At 35.0% G+C, this 24220-nt stretch overlaps 2 protein-coding genes and 1 pseudogene across 2 annotated transcripts; 1 reads left to right on the plus strand and 2 right to left on the minus strand.

The window, feature by feature from the left end:
* Positions 1-203: 203 nt before the first annotated feature.
* On the minus strand, positions 204-2741 carry LOC131613517 (uncharacterized; annotated as a pseudogene).
* Positions 2742-4330: 1589 nt separating this feature from the next.
* Positions 4331-6291, plus strand: LOC131611438 (glycosyltransferase family 92 protein RCOM_0530710-like). The gene has a single exon (XM_058883461.1). It carries the CDS (start codon positions 4456-4458, stop codon positions 6142-6144), a length of 1689 nt encoding a protein of 562 aa, XP_058739444.1. The 5' UTR covers positions 4331-4455; the 3' UTR covers positions 6145-6291.
* Positions 6292-18056: 11765 nt separating this feature from the next.
* Positions 18057-19592, minus strand: LOC131611440 (F-box protein CPR1-like). Its single transcript, XM_058883462.1, has one exon. It carries the CDS (start codon positions 19408-19410, stop codon positions 18220-18222), a length of 1191 nt encoding a protein of 396 aa, XP_058739445.1. The 5' UTR covers positions 19411-19592; the 3' UTR covers positions 18057-18219.
* Between the last annotated feature and the right edge of the window lie 4628 nt (positions 19593-24220).

The following is a 24220-nucleotide window of genomic DNA, read 5'->3' on the forward strand; positions in this document are numbered from 1 at the left end:
AAAATGTTGAAGGATAGAGAGACATAGTGTATAAACCGCATCTTCTTCACCTGTGGTGGCAATACCACTTGCTCAGATTCCAGGAGTTTCGAACTTAACTAATTTCTTATGGTGAAGCATATCTTTTTTCTAAAATATTAGATGTCGGTATTCTTCTACATCTAATATTTTAGATGTTCCTATAATAGATGTTACTATTTTTATCACTCTTTCGGATTTCGTAGGTGACTACTTTCTCTCCCCCCTTGAAGCAAAACAATACTTCCCAGATACCCAACAGCTCTTGTTGATTCGTTCTTTCCATAAACCTGAAGTTCCTTGTCATTCTTAGGCTCATACAATACCAACCTTCCAGTCTCATTTTTCCATAGAAATCAATTTCTCCTTTAAAACCCGACAAACTTTGAAATCATAGGCACAGGTCCAGCGCTATATAGCTTAATCCAAGACCCTTCATCATTGTAATCTTTCATCATCCAAACATCAAAACGTTTATCTATTTCCCTTACATGATAAACAATAACACCAATAATATCAGATTCATGAAAAGGTGCTAGAGTTTTAAAATATTTTGCTCAAAAACAAGAATACTCTATTTTGGGAACTTTTATTTTCCTAAATGATTCATCAGCCATGTTGAATGCTAAAACAACATCTTCTATTCTACCACCACACTTATAAACATAACACCACCAATGACAGCAATTGTTCACATAAGTATAAACCCGAGACGACAAACCCAAAATTTCAATTGGATGAGGGAAACCTTCAGCATCAAGCTTTCTCCAAGAGTTGGAATTAAGACTGTATAACTCAGCATTCCAATATCCTCTTTGTCTCTCCTCTGTTGAATTCAACCAAAGTTCTTTTAGAACAACAATTTTATAGTCATTAGATTTATGATCAAATCCAAATCCAGCAAAATTATTGAGAGAAAGAAGTTTTATTTGAATATATTAATTATTAAATGAGATTTAGGCAAAGGGTTCATAATGAGATTTGGATTTCCTTGTAGAAAGTAAAGACCATTACATGGACCCATTATTTCAGTCCAATATTGGTGATCTGAATTGTACTCATCAGAAAGGTTTAAAAGAAGAAGAAGAAACATGTTTTTCGGGATCATTCAAATTCCAAGAAAGAAGAGAAATATAAATTTTGACACCGGAAATAAAGGGTCTGTTAATAACCAAAAGATTCTCCTCTTGATTTTGAGAGTAAATAAAATTGTCATAGAAAACATATTAATTACTAATAAAATGAGGCTGAGTTATGAGATTGAACCATGATTTGCAAACAAACTTGCATCTTAATAATTCTCTAGCCGGTAACCTGGAAAAGAATGTTGGGTAGTGATTCTTGTGGAAGATGTTATGTCCTTGTAAGTTGTAACCATAATCTCCCTTCTAGATCTTTGAATTATGCATGATAATAACAATTTGGAAAGCTGTATAAAAAATACAAAGAAGAAAACAAAGCCAAAAGCAAGCATGATTTTGTGTCTGGAGCATATGACTACCTCTTGGTTTTCACATGCCTTTATAATCAAAGTACTGTTGCTTGTATGTTTTAGTTTAATACTATTATTAGTAATAATGTTGTTTCGCATGTTAGTATATAGGAATACTTTATTAGGAATTATTACATTTTAAATTTGCGATCTTATCTCAATATTTAGTGCAAATAAACCTTATTTTTGGCACATGGTGTTTTTTTAAAATTATACTAGTCAAATATCCGTACGTTCGCATGGGGTAAAATTATTTTGTACCGCATAATTATATTTAAATGAAGATTAGTAATATTTAATTAATTTTTTTCCATAAATAACTCTTGAATTAAAAGAGAGTACTAGGGATACTCAACCCTTACAAGAGATAAGAGGTATAACCTGAACATCAACAGAAAATCAACTACATAAAAAAGGGTTTTTAAACCACTCATAGAAGTTAAGTACATTTAATTCTATCCTTGGCTACAATTGCAAGCCACCACCAAGTATACCAAAGAATCGAGTAAAAAACTTCGTCGCTGTCAAATACCGCATTATTGAATATCATGTCATTTCTCAACTTCTAAATGCACCACTAAATAGTCAACCATATGGCTGACGCCGTTTTGATTGGAAATTTGGCCGACAACAAGTTCACGTTCATCAGAAATTGACTGCAACAATCAGCAGCAAAATGGTTATCTAGCTCCAACCATAGAGTAATGTTTCGCCAAAGTGTTTGAATCTTTAGACAGCGAATGAAGAGATGATTTCGATCCACCCTATGTTGAGCACAAAAAGGGCACTGGGCTTCATGATTATGCAGAATAATTCTTCGTCGTATTAAATGGTTTCTTGTTGGCAATCTATCCAATATCAATCTCCAGCCAAAAATCTTCAATTTAGATGGCACCTGAGCCTCCCAAATCGCCTTCAGCCCTTGTAAGCTACTAGCCTCCAACTCTGCAACATCGTTTTTCTGCATAAGAAGTTTATAACAAGATCGAACCGTAAAGCTCTTTGACGTGTCAAACGGCCAAATGAGAACATCTTCAGAATTAGGATTTAGAGTAATGTCCCTCAACAGAACATGTAGCTCTTCCAATTCTGCTGTTGCCTCCAAGCCAAGCACCTCTTCCGCTCTTATAACAGTCCAGCACCATAAATCATGACGCCAATAACCCGTGTTCCTAGCCGTGTCTTCTTTGAAGGCAGTTTCCTGATACAAGCATGGGAAAAGAGCAGCCATAGGAACACTGCCCAGCCAGCAAGAGGATCAGAATTTAGCTATATTGCCATTATCAATCTGAACTTTAATATTATGACCGATACCGCGAGTAATAACACATAGAGCCAATAAGTCCCTCCACCAAAATGATTCTTTTGTGGAATATCTTCCACCATCAGTAATATAATATATAACTCCGAAAAGCAACTTTATATAATATGCATAAACAAAATCTCCCAATCAAAACAAACCCAGCCAATTACAACACTAATACAACCTCTGTATAGACAATAAAATAAAGGCCATATCTGGGGTGCCCTTGACTTACACTCACAATAGACAATAAATTGCAGGTGTTTCAGAGTTATGACATGCCAAAGTTACTATGAAGAGAGCAAGCTAACCAATATATGATAAAATTATTAACATTTGATCAATGCTATTACAAAATTTGGCTCATCTTACTAATAATTTTATGGCAAGTAACAGAAACATTGTGACTTCTGTAAATGATATTTCTTGTTTTTCATGATATAGGCACAACGGTTTGAAAAAAATGGCAACTATCTAAAAGAAGTACAAGCAATTTAAGCCTGTTAGAAACTATCCGATACTCGTATCGTGTCCGTGCTTCATAGGATTTCTTCCATCACACAGTTGACATTTAAGGGTGAAGATTTGTCGTAAAGAAAGGAAGGAGATTTGGGAACATGATAGAAAAATATTAAGGTTATGTTTGAGAGTTTGGAGGAGGAGGGAGGGGAGAACTTTAGAAAATAGAAAAAATTGGGTGAAAAGAATAAAAAGATTTTGGGTGAGAGGGTTTTGGAGGAATATGATTTTATTCACTAACACCAAAAACCCCATAAAATAGGGGAACTCAAAAATTGTATTGAAGAATGGTTTTGGAGGGCTTACATAAATTTTTCAAATATCTTTTAGATTGTTATACTATTTTGAAAATTAAAAATTTTGTAATGATAATGGCTCTTTTATAATTCTAAACAAAATCATTTTTTCAAAAAATGTCAAATATTACAATATCTTGGTATTGTTTACCAGGCCAACAGATCAATCTACAGGCTTATCTTACTATTACAATATTGGTGTTATAATTCACCCTCTTTCTGTTTGAAATCTTTCCAATTTCACTTTCTATTTCATTTCTTTTCCAATTTCATCATTTTCCTTTTAAGTTATGTCTCTAACCATGAGCTGGTGAAAACATGTTCAATATCAACTCTGCTTGAGCCATTGAATTACCACTCATTGAAACTTGCTCAAAACAATTTCTTGCAACTGGTTCACTTTTCCAAAGCTTAAACTTTTCTTCATCACTCCTCTTAGATCCACCTATAGCCAATATATTGTTAATCTCTTTAGATATCATACAAGGTCATGTTAAACTATGTTCCTATTAGAATCATCACTATGCAAATATGATCCAAGAGAATAAAAATGAGTAGAATAGTAATGTAAATGTAATGAACGAGTAAATTTATATATTTAGGATGCGTAATATAAAAAGAGGCTTAGAATTTAGATATTTATACTCTCTCTTTCTTATCTCTTCCGTTCAATCACCGTAATTCACTCTCTTTCCCTTGCCTTCTTTTTCTTTCCAAAAAGTCAACAACAAAAAAAATTAAACTACCAACTTTCACAAACTCATTCAATCAAAAACTGACATGAAGCAACCCAAAGAATATTTCTCTTCTCATTTTGGGCTTCTCCCATGAAAGATCATAGGAAACAGAAAGATCATAGGAAACAAAACCGTGTCGTTTCATGGAGCACGTTCTTTTTGTTCACCATCGTTCTTGTCTTGTCTTCCATTATCTTCACCTCTCTCATTTTCTCTTCCCTCTATTCCTCTTACATCCCTCCTTTCCACTTCCCAAAAACAGTTTTCAAATGGCGAACCCCACCGCCGCCACAAATCACAATCCGAGAAACCGTTACGATTTCGGACGAGGTTTTGATTTTCCTAAATTACCCTTTATCTTTTCGCCATCATTCCAAAAATGACCTTCAATGTGTTTACCTATCGGCTGACTTGAAGCCACGGCTTCATGAGCCGATTCAGCTTCACTCCGTTAGGCCTCATGAACAAATCGTACGGTGTCCGATGCCTCCACGTGGCGAGATTGTATCTCTTCAAATAAAATCTAACGGAACTCTTCAAATAAAAAACTCTTCAATCCATAGTTGGGACCCACTTGTTTATGAAGCTTTATTCGATCGTGATAACACCACAATAGTATTTGTTAAAGGACTTAATCTTCGACCAGAGAAACTGGCTGAACCGTCTAGATTACAATGTGTGTACGGTTGGGATTTCACAAAGCCCAAATTCTTATTTAAATCTGATGTTTTATCAGCTGCTCAAGAGATTATAAGATGCAAAACACCCGCCAGCATTTTAGCCCAAACCCAACCGGATTCTTTTATTAAAGTATCTATTCAAGTTGAAGGTAAGAAAATATTTCCCTCCATAGCAAGGCCCGGGCTTATCTCATTGCAAAAATCACCAAACCGAAAACCGCACGAGTTATGCATATGCACGATGCTCCGAAACCAAGCCCGATTCATTAAAGAATGGGTAATGTACCACTCAAAAATCGGAGTTGAAAGATGGTTTATTTACGACAACAACAGCGATGACGATATAGAGAATGTCATTGCTTTCTTGCAAAGTGCGGGTTACAACATCACGTGGCACCTATGGGCCTGGGTAAAAACACAAGAAGCAGGGTTTGCTCACTGTGCTCTACGGGCCCGGGCCTCGTGCGAGTGGGTTGGGTTTATTGACGTGGATGAATTTTTCAACGTAAAGATAAAAGTAGATTTACGACATGTGATTTGGCATTATTCGAAGCCCAAAAATAATGTTGCTGAAATAAGAACACCGTGTTACAGTTTTGGGCCTTCGGGTCTAAAGGATGTGCCAAGTGAAGGTGTGATGATGGGGTACACGTGTCGGTTGGCAGGACGTGAAAGACATAAGAGTATTGTGAGACCCGATGCACTGAATCAAACCCTTATTAATGTGGTGCATCATTTTCATCTAAGGGCACCATTTGTGGCCGTTGATGTGGATAATGGTGCGATGATGATTAATCATTATAAATATCAAGTATGGAAAGTGTTTAAAGAGAAATTTTATAGGAGGGTTGCAACATATGTGGCAGATTGGCAAAAAGAAGAAAATGTGGGGTCTAAAGATAGAGTGCCTGGTTTGGGAACTAAGGCGGTCGAACCAGCTGATTGGTCACATCGATATTGCGAGGTTAAAGATACGAGTTTGAGAAATTGGGTTTTGATACATTTTAAAGATAAAAAGACCCATCTTTTTCCATGGCAACCAGAATTTGAGCCTCACATAAAAAAGAGACTAAGGAAAAAACAAAAAGGAATTTTATGAAAGTATTTTTTACTCTCTAGAATATTCTTTTTTTCATTACTTTTTTTAATACATTATATATTTGTAGATTATAGATGGTTTTTTATTTTTATGTACATAAAATAGTCCTATCGTAAATTATTGAATTTAGAGTTATTAATATACATATTTTTGATTGCGGTGCAACATGAGATGTAAGGTTTTTTTTTTTTGATAGAAAAACAAGCTTCATTAATATTCAATCAAGCAAGAATTACAAATGTTAGGACACAATTGAAATGGAACATACTCCATACATAACCTAAAAGCACTTCTAACATAAAACACTACATAGTCATAAGAGACATTATACATATAATTTTCAAAAGCTAACGCACAACCAAACCAAATCCAACGACATATCAACGAGCAATCCACTCTCTTGCAAACACCATCAATGGCAATGTAGAAGCGAGAATCCATAGTCTTTTTCCAAATCCAATTAAGGATGATTTCTTTGACTTGTGTTTGCACATTTCGACTTTCTTTGGTCTCAAAATTGCCCCAATTTTTTAAGTGTTCACAAATTAATAGATGACTAGAGATAGTTATGGAATAGATGTTGAACTCATAAGCTTCCTCAATCACTATGAAATGCCAATAGACACACATAAACATGCTATAAGACACAAAACTCTTTTGAGGCATTTTGTCAAACGCCAAGAGTGCATCATTTACCACTAAAACACAAAAACACAAAACATAAATTAATAAACCGAAGTTAAACATCCCTGTTAGAATTTGCATATTGTATAACCATAGCGGCTTCGGTGGTGGACGACAAATTTTGGACAACAGAGTTGTATGAGCAGCTCCTTGAAGGAGAGGAGCATCCATTGTTGTTGTGTTTGAGGTGTGTAGAAAAATCACAACTAACTTGTCGTTTCTTCTTGGCGGTGGTTGTAACACCCCGTTAATTCTTGTTTATTAATTTAATTATTTTTAATTAAATTATAAGAATTAATAATTTTTGGGAATTATTTGGAAAATGATGAAATATTGGTTTGGGCTAGAGTGGTGGTTAGCAAAAGGGGGGGGTGTTAACTAAGCAAGCCCATTATAATATTTTATTTTATTTTTCATAAAATAAAAGGATTTGGGAAAAGAGGAAGTAGAAGCAAAGGAGACAGAGTCTGAGAAAGGAAGAACACGTGAAAGTGAGAAGAGCCAAAGGAGAAGAAGACCTTCGAAGATTCAACTCTGAGGTAAGGGGGGATTCTTCGGGTTAGTAATCCTTATGCGATTGTAGGTAGTAGGATTGATTAGGATTGTTATCTAGTTCAATCGTACGTGTCGGGTTTGGGAATTTGTTAGGTTTTGATGAATTTGTATTAATTACATGATTCTGTTAATACTCATGATATATGCTGTTAATACTTGGATAAAACTTGTCTGAAATGTGTGATTATGTGAAAATTGATGGTATTTGTGTGCTATGTTCGTATGTACCTGAAATTGGGGAAATGGGATAGGGTAAATGCTGTTAAAATGGTGAATTTGGTTGTGCAGGTACGTAGGAACCGGTTCCCATGTGGGACGAACCGGTTCCCCCTTATAAAAACAGAGAGGTGTGAATTCTGGGTTGCTGGGAACCGGTTCCCAGATAGGGACAACCCGGTTCCCCATAGTAAAAATCAGAGGCGTGTTTTTGGAAGCAGCCAGGAACCGGTTCCCATGTGGGACGAACCGGGTTCTGCAGCATTTTTCTAAAAAATGTTTTATTTTAAAAAACCCATAACTTTTGATCCGAGTATCCGATTTATGTGCCGTTTTGGGCGTTGTGAAGCTAATGAGATGCTTTACCTGATGAAGTAATAATACGGGCAGTGGCCGACCTTATTTTATTTGTTCGATTAAATTATTGTTGAATTGGATTATGGTGGCAATTAACATTGATATGATGTGTATGTTATTGTGTTGATGCGGTGTACATATGTGAATGATTGAATGATGCTTATACATGTACATACTTGTTGTGACGTTATTGGTAAGAGGTGATAAGCGATGTTAAGCATCGGATTGATGATGATATATGATGATATAAGTATGTGTCATGTGTGCATTATTCATAAATCATTTGCATTGGAAGGCTAATTCCCATTGTGCGGAGATTAGCGGGAAGTCATCGTGTGCCCATGTGGGGTGTGAGCGATGAGGCAGTAGTCGTGTGCCCATGTGGGGTGTGAGCGACTAGAGGGCAGTATCAAAGAGAGAAGTCCTGTGAATATGATTTCACGAATTTTGGTACCACATGCATTAGTGTCAGTCCATTCATTGCATTATAACTTGATATAACTGGATGATTGTGTGGTGTGATAGATGATGCTTATGTACTGAGGCTTGGTGGTTATAATAATTTCCGCTTATATGTATGTTGAATGGATGATGATTGCTATGAGATCTTATTGCTTATGATTGTATAATGGTTATTAATTCGAATGAAACTCACCCTTACTTTGATGATTTCAGATTAAGGATGTAGCGGCGTCTTGATTGGGTGAAGATAGCTTGTAGGCTAGCCCGTAGTTCGTGTCGAGTCATGCTCTGATTGTAACACTAGGATCGATTAGTCTTAGCGTTACTTGTTATACTTTGTTGCCATTTTGGCTATGGATTATGTATTGAGTATTTGTGTGGAGTTGTTTCCTAATACTGTTGAATTAAGTTCCGCTGTGCTAAACACATGTTTGATATTGGTTAATTTCTAATAAAGCATGACAATCGACTTGATGTTTTGTTTATTTAATAATTGTAGCATCCTTGCTGTTTATTTACTCTGATTATAATATATTTCCGCGGGGGTTTAGAAGGGTGTTACAATAGTGGTATCAGAGCATAGTCGGTCGTTAGAGTCAGAGTCTTAGTGTCAGTGTTCCCTTGTATGCGACTAGTGTAAGGTAAACACTGTCGATACTTCTATTCTGATGAGATTGTTTTGTGATTTAGCAGAACAATGGCTGGAAGAGGTGGAAGGAACGATGACGCTATTGCAGAGGCTCTAGGCATGATAGCTGGTGTGCTTGGAGGGAATGCTAATGGAGCTGTGATTGGTGCTGACAGGCAGTTGAACAGCTTTCAGAGGAACAATCCTCCACTGTTCAAAGGCACTCATGACCCTGATGGTGCTCAGAAATGGTTGAAAGAGATCGAGAGGATCTTCCGAGTGATCGATTGTGCAGAAAATCTGAAGGTGAGGTACGATACTCACATGCTATCAGAAGAAGCTGATGACTGGTGGGTTACTACTAGGACGGAGTTGGATTCTGATGGGATTGCGATTACTTGGGCCATATTCAAGAGAGAATTTCTGAGGAAGTACTTTCCTGAAGATGTGCGGGGAAGGAAGGAAATTGAGTTCTTGGAGCTGAAACAGGGTAGTATGACAGTGCCGAAATATGCTTCCAAATTTGTGGAATTGGCTAAGCATTACATACACTACACCAACGATGCAGCTGGAGAATTCTCTAAGTGTATCAAGTTTGAGAATGGTCTTCGTGATGAGATCAAGCAGGGTATCAGGTATCAAAGAATTCGCCGATTTGCTGATTTAGTGGACTGTAGCAGAATCTTTGAGGAAGACAGTCTTAAGCTGAAATCATCTCACTCTCGCGAGTTAGTTGATAAGAAGGGTAAGAAGCCTATGGACAGAGGTACACCATATGGTAGGGGAAACCCAAGAGCTGGTAATTGGAAAAGGCCTAGTGGGGGAGATTCTGGTGCTCCCTTTAGGTGCTTCAACTGTGGTGAAACAGGACATAAGAGGAATGAGTGCAAGAAAGAAGAGAAGAAGTGCTTCAAGTGTAACAGAATGGGTCATATTGTTGCTGACTGCAAAATGAGAACAGTAACTTGTTATAACTGTGGCGAAGAGGGTCATATCAGTCTGCAGTGCACCAAGCCAAAGAAGGACCAAGCTGGAGGGAAAGTCTTTGCTTTGTCCGGATCAGAAACTACTCTGGAGGATAGACTGATTAAAGGTACGTGTTTCATACATAACACACCTTTAATTGCGATTATTGATACTGGTGCGACTCACTCATTTATTTCATTGGATTGTGCTAAGAGGCTAAATTTAGAGACATCAAAGATTAGTGGAAGTATGGTTATTGACACTCCTGCGTCGGGTTCAGTGACCACTTCATCTGCATGTTTGAACTGTCCTGTTGATATATTTGGTAGGAAGTTTGGAATGGACTTAGTGTGCCTTCCGCTCAAACAACTTGACGTTATTTTGGGGATGAACTGGTTGCAATTTAACCGAGTTCATATCAACTGTTTTACGAAGACGGTCATCTTTCCTGAAGATGTTAATGTCGATGAGTTGGCAATGACTACAAGACAAGTGGGTGAAGCAATTCAAGACGGGGCAGCCGTGTTTATGCTTTTTGCGTCGATGGAAGTGAAAGGAAGAGTAGTGAGTAATGAACTACCAGTGGTACGAGAATTTCCAGAAGTTTTTCCAGAAGATGTTAGAGAGCTACCACCTGAAAGGGAAGTAGAGTTTGCCATTGAGTTAGTTCCTGGAACCAGTCCTATATCGATGGCACCTTATAGAATGTCAGCATCTGAATTGACCAAAATGAAGAGTCAATTAGAAGAATTTTTGGAGAAGGAGTTCATTCGTCCGAGCGTGTCACCGTGGGGTGCACCGGTGTTATTGGTAAAGAAGAAGGAAGGATCTATGAGGTTGTGTGTAGACTACAAACAACTGAATAAAGTTACCATCAAGAATCGGTATCCATTGCCGAGGATTGATGATTTGATGGATCAGTTGGTCGGAGCTAGTATATTCAGTAAAATTGATTTGAGGTCTGGGTATCATCAGATTCGTGTGAAGACGGACGATATTCAGAAGACTGCGTTCAGAACGAGGTATGGTCATTATGAATACACTGTGATGCCGTTTGGAGTTACTAACGCTCCTGGTGTTTTCATGGAATATATGAATAGAATTTTTCATCCTTATCTTGATAAGTTCGTCGTGGTGTTCATTGACGACATTCTGATATATTCCAAAAGTGAAGAAGAACATGCAGAGCATCTCAGAATTGTACTGGGAGTGTTGAAAGAGAAGAAGCTTTATGCCAAACTGTCGAAATGTGATTTCTGGTTAAGTGAAGTGAGTTTCCTGGGTCATGTAATCTCCAAGAACGGTATTGTCGTAGATCCAGCAAAGGTAGAAGCCGTGTCTCAGTGGGAAGCTCCGAAGTCCGTTACTGAAATTTGTAGCTTTCTGGGTCTTGCAGGTTACTATCGGAAGTTTATAGAAGGATTTTCAAAGTTAGCTCTACCATTGACGAAGTTGACTAGGAAGGGTCAAGCATTCGTTTGGGACTCGAAATGCGAAGAAGGATTCCAAGAATTAAAGAAGAGGCTGACTAGTGCTCCTATTTTAATTTTGCCGAATCCGGCAGAATCTTTTGTTGTGTATTGTGACGCTTCATTGATGGGACTTGGAGGTGTACTAATGCAGAACCAACAAGTAGTCGCTTATGCGTCGAGACAACTTAAAGTGCATGAGAAGAATTACCCAACTCATGACTTAGAGTTGGCAGCAGTGGTGTTTGTGTTGAAATTATGGAGACATTACCTTTATGGTTCACGATTCGAGGTGTTTAGTGATCATAAGAGTCTGAAGTACTTATTTGATCAGAAAGAGCTTAATATGAGACAGAGGAGGTGGTTAGAGTTCCTTAAAGATTATGATTTTGAGCTGAATTACCATCCGGGTAAGGCGAATGTTGTTGCTGACGCTTTGAGTAGGAAGTCCTTGCATATGTCGATGTTGATGGTGCGAGAACTAGATTTGATTGAGCAATTCCGGGATTTAAGTTTGGTATGTGAAGGCACTTCGAATAGTATCAAGTTAGGTATGTTAAGGTTGACAAGTGGAATTCTTGATGAAATCAGAGAAAGGCAGAAGGAAGATGTGGGACTAGTTGACAGATTGACTTTGATTAACCAAGGAAAAGGAGGTGAGTTCAGAATTGATGAGAATGGCATAATGAGATTTGGCGACCGTGTTTGTATTCCTGACGTTACTGAACTAAAGAAGAGTATCTTGGAAGAAGGACATCGTAGTGGATTGAGTATTCACCCTGGTGCTACTAAGATGTACCATGATTTGAAGAAGTTATTCTGGTGGCCTGGAATGAAAAAGGAAATAGCTGAATTTGTTTATTCTTGTTTGACTTGTCAGAAGTCAAAAATCAAACATCAGAAGCCGTATGGGACTATGCAGCCTTTATTTATTCCTGAATGGAAGTGGGATAGCATATCCATGGACTTTGTATCTGGATTGCCAAGAACAGCTAAGAACTATGAAGCCATTTGGGTTATTGTGGATAGACTGACGAAGTCTGCTCACTTCATACCGATGAGGATGGATTATTCGATGGAAAGGTTGGCACAGTTGTACATTGAGAAAATAGTAAGTTTGCATGGTATTCCTTCGAGTATCATATCAGATAGAGATCCAAGATTTACGTCCAGATTCTGGGAAGGGTTACAGAAGGCCTTGGGTACTAAATTGAGGTTGAGTTCTGCTTATCATCCACAGACTGATGGTCAGACTGAAAGGACGATTCAATCATTGGAAGATCTATTGCGTGCTTGTGTATTGGAAAAAGGTGGTACATGGGATAGTTACTTGCCGTTGATTGAATTTACTTACAACAACAGCTACCATTCGAGTATTGGTATGGCTCCATTTGAAGCTTTGTATGGTAGGAGGTGTAGGACACCACTGTGTTGGTATGAATCTGGTGAAGGTACAGTGATTGGACCAGAAATTGTTCAAGAGACGACGGAAAAGATTAAGATGATTCAAGAGAAGATGAAGGCTTCTCAAAGTCGTCAGAAGAGCTATCATGACAAGAGAAGAAGAACACTTGAATTTCAAGAGGGAGATCATGTGTTTCTGAGAGTAACTCCTACGACGGGTGTTGGTCGAGCACTGAAGTCAAAGAAGTTGACGCCGCGTTTTATTGGTCCGTTTCAGATTACGGAAAGAGTAGGAGAGGTGGCTTATCGTATTGCTTTACCAACAACACTTGCAAACCTACATGACGTATTCCATATATCTCAATTGAGGAAATATATCGCGGATCCGTCTCATGTAATCCAAGTGGATGACGTGCAAGTGAGAGATAATATGACGGTTGAGGCGTTGCCAATGAGAATTGAAGATCGGAAGTTAAGGCAACTACGTGGTAAAGAGATAGCTTTAGTCCGAGTAGCTTGGGGAGTAGCTGCAGGTGGAAATGTTACGTGGGAACTGGAGAGTCAGATGAAGGACTCCTATCCCGAACTCTTCGTTTGAGGTATGTTTTCGACGAAGAAAACTCTTTTAGTGGGGGAGAGTTGTAACACCCCATTAATTCTTGTTTATTAATTTAATTATTTTTAATTAAATTATAAGAATTAATAATTTTTGGGAATTATTTGGAAAATGATGAAATATTGGTTTGGGCTAGAGTGGTGGTTAGCAAAAGGGGGAGTGTTAACTAAGCAAGCCCATTATAATATTTTATTTTATTTTTCATAAAATAAAAGGATTTGGGAAAAGAGGAAGTAGAAGCAAAGGAGACAGAGTCTGAGAAAGGAAGAACACGTGAAAGTGAGAAGAGCCAAAGGGGAAGAAGACCTTCGAAGATTCAACTCTGAGGTAAGGGGGGATTCTTCGGGTTAGTAATCCTTATGCGATTGTAGGTAGTAGGATTGATTAGGATTGTTATCTAGTTCAATCGTACGTGTCGGGTTTGGGAATTTGTTAGGTTTTGATGAATTTGTATTAATTACATGATTCTGTTAATACTCGTGATATATGCTGTTAATACTTGGATAAAACTTGTCTGAAATGTGTGATTATGTGAAAATTGATGGTATTTGTGTGCTATGTTCGTATGTACCTGAAATTGGGGAAATGGGATAGGGTAAATGCTGTTAAAATGGTGAATTTGGTTGTGCAGGTACGTAGGAACCGGTTCCCATGTGGGACGAACCGGTTCCCCCTTATAAAAACAGAGAGGTGTGAATTCTGGGTTGCTGGGAACCGGTTCCCAGATAGGGACAACCCGGTTCCCCATAGTAAAAATCAGAGGCGTGTTTTTGGAAGCAGCCAGGAACCGGTTCCCATGTGGGACGAACCGGGTTCTGCAGCATTTTTCTAAAAAATGTTTTATTTTAAAAAACCCATAACTTTTGATCCGAGTATCCGATTTATGTGCCGTTTTGGGCGTTGTGAAGCTAATGAGATGCTTTACCAGATGAAGTAATAATACGGGTAGTGGCCGAACTTATTTTATTTGTTCGATTAAATTATTGTTGAATTGGATTATGGTGGCAATTAACATTGATATGATGTGTATGTTATTGTGTTGATGCGGTGTACATATGTGAATGATTGAATGATGCTTATACATGTACATACTTGTTGTGACGTTATTGGTAAGAGGTGATAAGCGATGTTAAGCATCAGATTGATGATGATATATGATGATATAAGTATGTGTCATGTGTGCATTATTCATAAATCATTTGCATTGGAAGGCTAATTCCCATTGTGCGGAGATTAGCGGGAAGTCATCGTGTGCCCATGTGGGGTGTGAGCGATGAGGCAGTAGTCGTGTGCCCATGTGGGGTGTGAGCGACTAGAGGGCAGTATCAAAGAGAGAAGTCCTGTGAATATGATTTCACGAATTTTGGTACCATATGCATTAGTGTCAGTCCATTCATTGCATTATAACTTGATATAACTGGATGATTGTGTGGTGTGATAGATGATGCTTATGTACTGATGCTTGGTGGTTATAATAATTTCCGCTTATATGTATGTTGAATGGATGATGATTGCTATGAGATCTTATTGCTTATGATTGTATAATGGTTATTAATTCGAATGAAACTCACCCTTACTTTGATGATTTCAGATTAAGGATGTAGCGGCGTCTTGATTGGGTGAAGATAGCTTGTAGGCTAGCCCGTAGTTCGTGTCGAGTCATGCTCTGATTGTAACACTGGGATCGATTAGTCTTAGCGTTACTTGTTATACTTTGTTGCCATTTTGGCTATGGATTATGTATTGAGTATTTGTGTGGAGTTGTTTCCTAATACTGTTGAATTAAGTTCCGCTGTGCTAAACACATGTTTGATATTGGTTAATTTCTAATAAAGCATGACAATCGACTTGATGTTTTGTTTATTTAATAATTGTAGCATCCTTGCTGTTTATTTACTCTGATTATAATATATTTCCGCGGGGGTTTAGAAGGGTGTTACAGTGGTGGTTCCGGCGGCAGCCTTAAAAGAAGAGAAGAAAACTTGGCGGTTGGTAGTGGTTGAGAGAGGGAGATTCCGGTGAAAAGTTTGGCTATGGTGAGGGAATGAGAAGGAAGAGGGATGGAGAAGAAAGTTCTCTCAAAAGAGAGGCAGGGTGCCACCATAGAGGTGGAAGGAGAGGACCACCATGGAGGTGGAGAAGAGCCACCAAACCCTAAAGGGTTGGGGAAAAATTTTCTAGAGAGAAGGAGGAGCATCTCTCTCTAGAAATTTGCCTAATAAACACCTTGGAGATGTAAGGTTAATAGAAGGTTTAGATCGTAATCTTATTTGCTCTTATTTACAAACTCGTCAAAATGTTTTCAATTCGATTTAGGTTGAAATTCTATATATGATTTTGAAAACATTCAAGCAAATGTTAAAGAACATTTGATGACACATCTTTAAGTCAACTACCAATGTCTTGTTTCAAAGGGAATGTAGTAACCATAATATGTTGATGGTCTTGATAGCTTGATAGCTTGATAGCTGACAAAATTTATTTCATGAAAGGATATTGTTGAACATTAGAGACCACAAAATCTTTTTCAAGGTATTGGTGTCTCTCTTGCTTTAAAAGAACCAACGACCACTAAATTGTTTGGATACTACGCAAGAATTTTGGTAGATTTGTATTTGTTAGAATTCTTGCTCAATTTCCTTCTTGTTGAAAATAGGGGTTTTGCTTTTAATGTTGATGTTGAGTACTAAAAACTTCCTTCATTATGTTCTTTTTGCCATCTTATTAGTTACTCATTAAAACAGTGTTAAATTAACGTGACTAAGCCAAGGAAGGAAGAGATAATAACTATTAACATTTTATGTTCCAAAAAATTTTAATCAAGTGTATAGAAAAAGTTACTACAACAATAGTATATGAGCTCTAATGTAAAGATACAATTATTATGTACAAAGATCTGCTTGTGGATGAGTTTATATAAAAAAAAATTAGATGATACTTGATGAGAACCAAAGAGAAATAGATGGAAAACAAGATAAAGGAGATGTCACATTTCTAATCTAAGAAGATGATAAATCTTATGAAAGGAAGATTACCACAAAAATATGAATTCTCTGTAAGATTAAAGTCGTTTCAATTCAGAACCAAAAAGAACAATTCTAGTAATAACTCTAAGATTGTATTTGGTTGGAGGTAAGTGGAGGGGAGGGGAAGGGAGGAAATGTTTATAATAAAATGTGTTTGGTTCAATTTTTAGGAGGGGAGATGAGGGAAGGGAAGAGGAGCAAAATCCCCCCAAATCACAATTTTTGCATCCCCGAATCGGGGGATTCATAGGGGAGGCGAGAGAATGACTATTAATATTTAATAAATTAATATATTTACTAAAATACCCTCAATTTTATTTTATTATTTCAAAATTATTATTTTCTTTCGCCTGCTTCTTCTTTTTTTTTGATTTTTCTATATTGTTTATATCGATTTATTATAATTATTTTTTACCTTTAAATTTTTATTTTTGTTTAATAAAAATTATAATCACTACAATTTTTTATTTTTTATTATTTTTTTTATATTTATTTGTATTAATTTTTTTTCTAATTTTGTTATGTATTATATATTTTTTTTATACAAAGTTTTAAACCATTCATTTATTTCATTTTTTATATATATATATATATATATATATATATATATATATATATATATATATATTTATATATATATATATATATATATATATATATATATATATATATATTATAGAGTTGACAATAAATTATTTTATGTATTCAAAAGTTCTTATCAACGGATCTATAATTTTGCGTCGAAAGTTATACTATGTATGTATTCAATTTTTTTAACGTTATGGGTTAGATGTAAATTTTTAATCACTCAATATTACAAATATTATCTCCAAAAAGTTATTTATAAAATTTTCACATTTTAATATCATATCAGTTATATAAAATCATAAAAATAAAAATGTAAATTATTAATAAAACATCTCTCCTCCCTTTCCAATGCATTAAAGACCGTGTCAATCGAACTTCTAGAACTTGTGGATATAATCAAAACAAGGCAAATTGACAAGCACGTACAAAAAATAACATTTTAAACCAAAAATAATTTCATTAACCAAAAATAATCAACTCTTTTTTATATCGAGTATATATTACAAAATAAAAACAAAAATAAAAATATTTATTTTATTTGTAGAATTTTTTTATTTTATTTCCACATGTTTAATGAATTTATGATCTCATCAATACTAATGAACATACACGGATTACTTTAATGGATTCGTGATAAAATGTTGTGAAAAATGACTATCATGAGATAGAAGGAAATTTTTTTTTGAGATTCATACTCATGAGTAACAAATTTAGAGCAAATAATCAATACAAGAAACAAGCATACTTTCAAGTTATCAATGAAGCTATCAAAACCGAAGAGATCAAGCTAGCATATTGTTATTTTGTTCTACAACTATCTAATTTACTAACTAATACTCTTTTAGGCTTTGTCAGAAAATCCAGCATTCTCTTAAGAACTGAGTTTCAAAATGAATAGAAGATTATCAAGTGTCCATGAAAAATCTAACATTTATGAAACAGAACAAAAACTTTGTTATCTTTCATTTCATTTTCTGTTTTACATAGGTTTTTGATGCACTACTAAAGTATGCAGCCATGCATCTTCATAAGAAGAATTGAGATAGAAAAACAACATTATACAAATAATCTGAAACTAAGCTACTCATCTAAAAGAACAGAAAACTACTCCCCCAAATTCAGTAGAGGATCTGGAACCAAACTACATGAAAAACATTGTCGATTTCCTCTTCGAAGCGAAACAAGACTTTCCATGTATCTAGCACCTCTTATTGAATCATACTTTCCATAAACCTCAAGACACATCATATTCCCCTTCTCAGATTCATACAACACCAACCTCTCATTGCTATCTTTCCAAAGAAACCGATTACCTCCATAAAACCCAACAAGCTTATGAATCACAGGCACAGGTCCAACACTATACACCTTAATCCAAGACCCTTCATCCCAATAATCCTTCATCAACCAAACATCAAAACATTTCTCTATTCCTTTCACAGGATAAACAATAACACCAATAGTATCAGATTCATGAAAAGGCACCAATGTTTTAAAACATTCAACTGAAAAATCAGAATCATAATACTCTATTCTAGGCACTTTTATCTTCCTAAACATTTCATCAAACATGTTGAATGCTAAAACAACATCTCCTATATTCCCATCAACAAAACCCCACCAATGACAACAGTTTCTCACAAAAGTGAAAACTCTAGAAGAGCCCCAAATATCAAACTGTAGAGGCAAATCTCCAGCTTCAATCTTCCTCCAAGAATTCGAATTCAAACTATACAACTCAACATTCCAAAACCCATTTTGTCTCTCATCTGTTTCCTTCACCCAAAGATCCTTCAACACCACAACTTTATAATCATCACTTTTAGAATCAAATCCAAAACCATAATACTCAGTGAAAGAATAAAAACCCTGAGGAGCTACAAAATGGGATTGAGGCAAAACCATGAATTCTCTCAAAGAAGGATTCATCAACACATTTGGATTACCTTCTAGAAAGTATATACCATTACAAGGACCCATTATTTCAGTCCAATATTTATGGTCAGAACTGAATTCATACGGTGGACTCAAAATCTCAGACAAAACATGTTTTTTTGGATCATCAAAATTCCATGAAAGACGAGAAATATATGTTTTGAGACCACATAGAAAAGGTCTACGAATGACTAAAAGATGTTCTTGTTCATTGTTGTGGACAACATAGTAATTTGTAATAAATTGAGGATTAGTTATGAGATCTAACCATGATTTGCAAATGCATTTGCATTTTGATAACTCTATTGCTGGTAGCTTTAAGAGGATTTTGGAGACTAAATCTTGTGGCAAACGCTCCATTTTTTTCTGAAATCTTTTGATAGTTTGTTGAGAGGGTTTTATATTTTATACATGGAAATGGAATAATTGAAGAAAATAAGAATGAAATGATGAGATAAAAAAACAAAAAGATATTGTTGTTTTTTTGTTGGTGTTGTTTATTGGAAATCGAATTTGTGGTCAAATTTGGCGATAAAGACAAGTCTTGTTTGAAAATTCTAAATCATATTTTCTAACAAGAATTTGTTATGATCACAAGAAATAATAGAAATACTAGTATAAGATAAGGATGATTACGGACTTTTCAACTCTTCCTACGTAACTAGATTGATAGCGAATGGGGTAAGAAGACCGGTGAGAACGGTGAATGAACATTTTGCGGTGGAGTCTACCAGTTGAACAAGACTTGTATTAGTTATTAGAAAATTTCTCATCCCCCTTAGAACATTCTCAAAAGATATTGAATTATGATGATAAAAAATATGTATTTTTATTTTATACATCTGAAATAATTTTTCTGAATATACTTTAAATCAGTATATAACATCAAACCAAAAAACAACACATAAATAGAAATAAAATGTTTTATGGATTTAATGAATATACACTCGTAATATAAAACAGTTTTATAATGTCAGTAAAATTATAACCCTTAATTTTTGTATAAGTTTGAATTTCTCTTTAAATCACATATAAAATATTTCTTTTTAAGAGTTGTGATGCACTGTGAAGAATTGATAAATTGGCTGGTTTATTATCAATCACATGTAACCATATTTATAATACCAGTACATCAAATATCATATCTTTAGAGATTTAAAAATTAGGAAACAATTAGACAAATATGTAAAGATACATCCTAGCGATTATTTTCCTAAATATATCTTTTCCTAAATATATCTCAATACCCCACTCAAGTTGGAGCATGGGATTCAAAAATGCCCAACTTTTCTACATATTTAGATTATTATTTTTTCACGTGTACCAGACATTTTTATAACCATTCAATTATTATTTTTTCACAGGTACCGAATATTTTTCTATATATTCAATTATTATTTTTTTCACAGGTACCATACATTTTTCTAAACATTAAATTATTATTTTTTTCACGGGTACCAGACATTTTTCTATACATTCAATTATTATTTTTTCACAGGTACCATACATTTTTCTAAACATTAAATTATTATTTTTTTCACGGGTACCAGACATTTTTCTATACATTCAATTATTATTTTTAAACAGGTACGGAAATTTTTTCTATGCATTCAATTAATATTTTTTTCACAAGTACTAGACATTTTTCTATACATTCAATTATTTTTTTTTCACGGGTACCAGACATTTTTTTAAACATTCAACTATTATTTTTTCACGGGTACCAGACATTTTTCTAAACATTCAATTATTATTATTTCACAGGTACCGAAATTTTTTCTATGCATTCAATTATTTTTTTTTTACGGGTACCAGACATTTTTCTATACATTCAATTATTATTTTTTCACGGATACCAGATATTTTTCTATACATTCAATTATTAGTTTTTCACAGGTATCGGATATTTTTATATTAAAAAATATACATCTGAAACAAATGCGCGTCCCGTAACAGAACTCGTGCGAACGCACGAGTTTGTTACTAGTTTTTGTATAAGTTTGAATTTCTCTTTAAATCACATATAAAATATTTCTTTTTAAGAGTTGTGATGCACTGTGAAGAATTGGTAAATTGGCTGGTTTATTATCAATCACAGGTAACCATATTTATAATACCAGTACATCAAATATCATATCTTTAGAGATCTAAAAATTAGGAAACAACTAGACAAATATGTAAAGATACATCCTAGCTATTTTTTTCCTAAATATATCTCAATACCCCCCTCAAGATGGAGCATGGGATTCAAAAGTGTCCAACTTTTCTATATATTTAGATTATTATTTTTTCACGTGTACCAGACATTTTTATAAACATTCAATTATAATTTTTTCACGGGTACTGAACATTTTTCTATATATTCAATTATTATTTTTTCACGGGTACCAGACATTTTTCTAAACATTCAATTATTATTTTTTTCACGGGTACCAGACATTTTACTATACATTCAATTATTATTTTTTCACGGGTACTAGAAATTTTTTTAAACATTCAATTATTATTTTTCACGGGTACCAGACATTTTTCTAAACATTCAATTATTTTTTCATAGGTACCAAAATTTTTTCTATGCATTTAATTATTATTTTTTTCAGAGGTACTAGACATTTTTCTATACATTCAATTATTATTTTTTCACGGGTACCAGACATTTTTTTAAACATTCAACTATTATTTTTTCACAGGTACCAGACATTTTTCTAAACATTCAATTATTATTTTTTCACATGCACCGAAATTTTTTGTATGCATTCAATTATTATTTTTTTCACAGGTACTAGACATTTTTCTATATATTTAATTATTATTTTTTCACAGATACCAGACATTTTTCTATACATTCAATTATTAGTTTTTCACAGGTATCAGATATTTTTATATTAAAAAATATACATCTGAAAAAAATGTGCGTCCCATAACAGAACCCGTGCGAACGCACGAGTTTGTTACTAGTTTTTGTATAAGTTTGAATTTCTCTTTAAATCACATATAAAATATTTATTTTTAAGAGTTGTGATGCACTGTGAAGAATTGGTAAATTGTCTGGTTTATTATCAATCACAGGTAACCATATTTATAATACATGTACATCAAATATCATATCTTTAGAGATCTAAAAATTAGGAAACAACTAGACAAATATGTAAAGATACATCCTAGCAATTATTTTCCTAAATATATCTTTTCCTAAAATATCTTTTCCTAAATATATCTCAATACCCCTCTCAAGTTGAAGCATGGAATTCAAAAATGCCCAACTTGGAAAGAAGAAAATCAAACTGAGCCTTCCCGAGAGCTTTTGTGAAAAGGTCCACCAATTGAGACGATGTGGAGACAAGAGATGGTGAAATCAAACCCTCATTTATTGCATCCCGAACAAAATGACAATCTATTTCAATATGTTTTGTTCGCTCGTAAAAAATTGGATTTTTCGCAATATGCAACGCAAATTCACTATCAGAAAATAATTTAATTGCCTTAGGATGATGAACACCCAAACTCAACAACAGTCCTTTTAGCCATTTTAATTCACTAGTGACCGCGGCCATAGACCTGTACTCCACTTCGGCAGAGGACCGGGAAACCGTATTTTGTTTCTTCGTCTTCCAAGAAATCAGAGACTGGCCTAAAAATACTATCCATCTAGTCAGAGAACGGCGAGTTAGGGGACAAGTTGTAACACCCCCAAATCTATACTACTCAATTAAGCATACATAAATCATAATCAGAGTAACTAATCATGCATCACATGGAGTTATTACACACTTCTTCCAAATAACATGCAATGGTCAACACTTTGCAACATGGATTAAAGAATTATCAACGCATGCAAATACCACAGCGGAATAAAAACATCTCATCAACATAAATGGCCAAACATGAATGATTCCCATAAATCATTCGCCATACCTCAACAGCTTGGCACTAAGGCTTCTCAACAACATCATCATATAAATATCATGTATCAACTCAAATATGAATATAAACGAGGCATACATAAATCCTCAAACATAAATCCAAACAAACGGATAAAAAAGCTAACCCCAACCCAAGTGTTACGTTGACCAGAGCACATGACCGACTACCTAGTCAAAGACACAAAAAGGAGAAACGCAACTCCAAGCTACTCCTCACAAAAAGCACCGCTATCCTCGGTACCTGAGCGATGTCGCATAAGAACATTATTCCAACAGAAGGGTGAAAATTCAAGTTATAATAAATAAGCATGAAATAGGAAATGCATAAGAAACATATACAGTCCCAAGAATTCTCCAAATAGCATAAACATGTATCACATCTAACACATCAAGGATCACATGTTATGGAATACGACCTAGCTCATCACATAAGTCATGTATAACATACTTATTCATCACCATCCAAATAATACACAAGTATACACATTTCAAGTATACATGATACCCACATCTATACAATTACACAAGTGTTTCCATATACAATTCATGTATAATAACTATAAACACGTCACAATTATGTACACATTACAACAAATGTACATATTCACATCACATCATCAAATTCCACATATATGCATATCATCATCAATAATCATCCACACAATCATATCACACAAATCACACAATATAAACATTCACACCGACACGTGCGACTTAAGTGTGACTCAATGCGATATGCATGTGGATCCCGTCCGTTATCATTTCCGGTCATGCCGACTGTCTTTCCTCTATAGAATAAATAACCACCTCAAAGCTCCATACGGCGTTAAGCTTTCAAACAACATTCGGCGCTAGGTTTGGGACAAGTAAATAATCTCCACGAGATTACCCAACATTGCCTCTTCCATAGACTCATGCTAGTGTAAGTGTGCAACCAAACAAGACTCATGCATATAAGACCACATATCTTACCATACTGTTTACGGTGATTTCCGGTAAACAACCGCTAGTCTTCCAAACTATAATAAATATGATTTGGTTACTCGCAGGATCGACTAGATTGATCCTAGGACATAGTCAAAAAGGTTGTTATTCATGATAGTTCGAATTATGTCTATGGTTGGCTTGTCTCGAAATAAGAAATACTTAATCAAAGAATAAAGATTAGCAATCACCTTGTTATACACGTAAATATAACATCAGCGAAGGGTAAGATAAAGATAAAATATAAGACAAAACGGTAAAGT

The sequence above is a fragment of the Vicia villosa genome, linkage group LG6, assembly GCF_029867415.1.
Source record: "Vicia villosa cultivar HV-30 ecotype Madison, WI linkage group LG6, Vvil1.0, whole genome shotgun sequence".
NCBI lineage: Eukaryota > Viridiplantae > Streptophyta > Magnoliopsida > Fabales > Fabaceae > Vicia > Vicia villosa.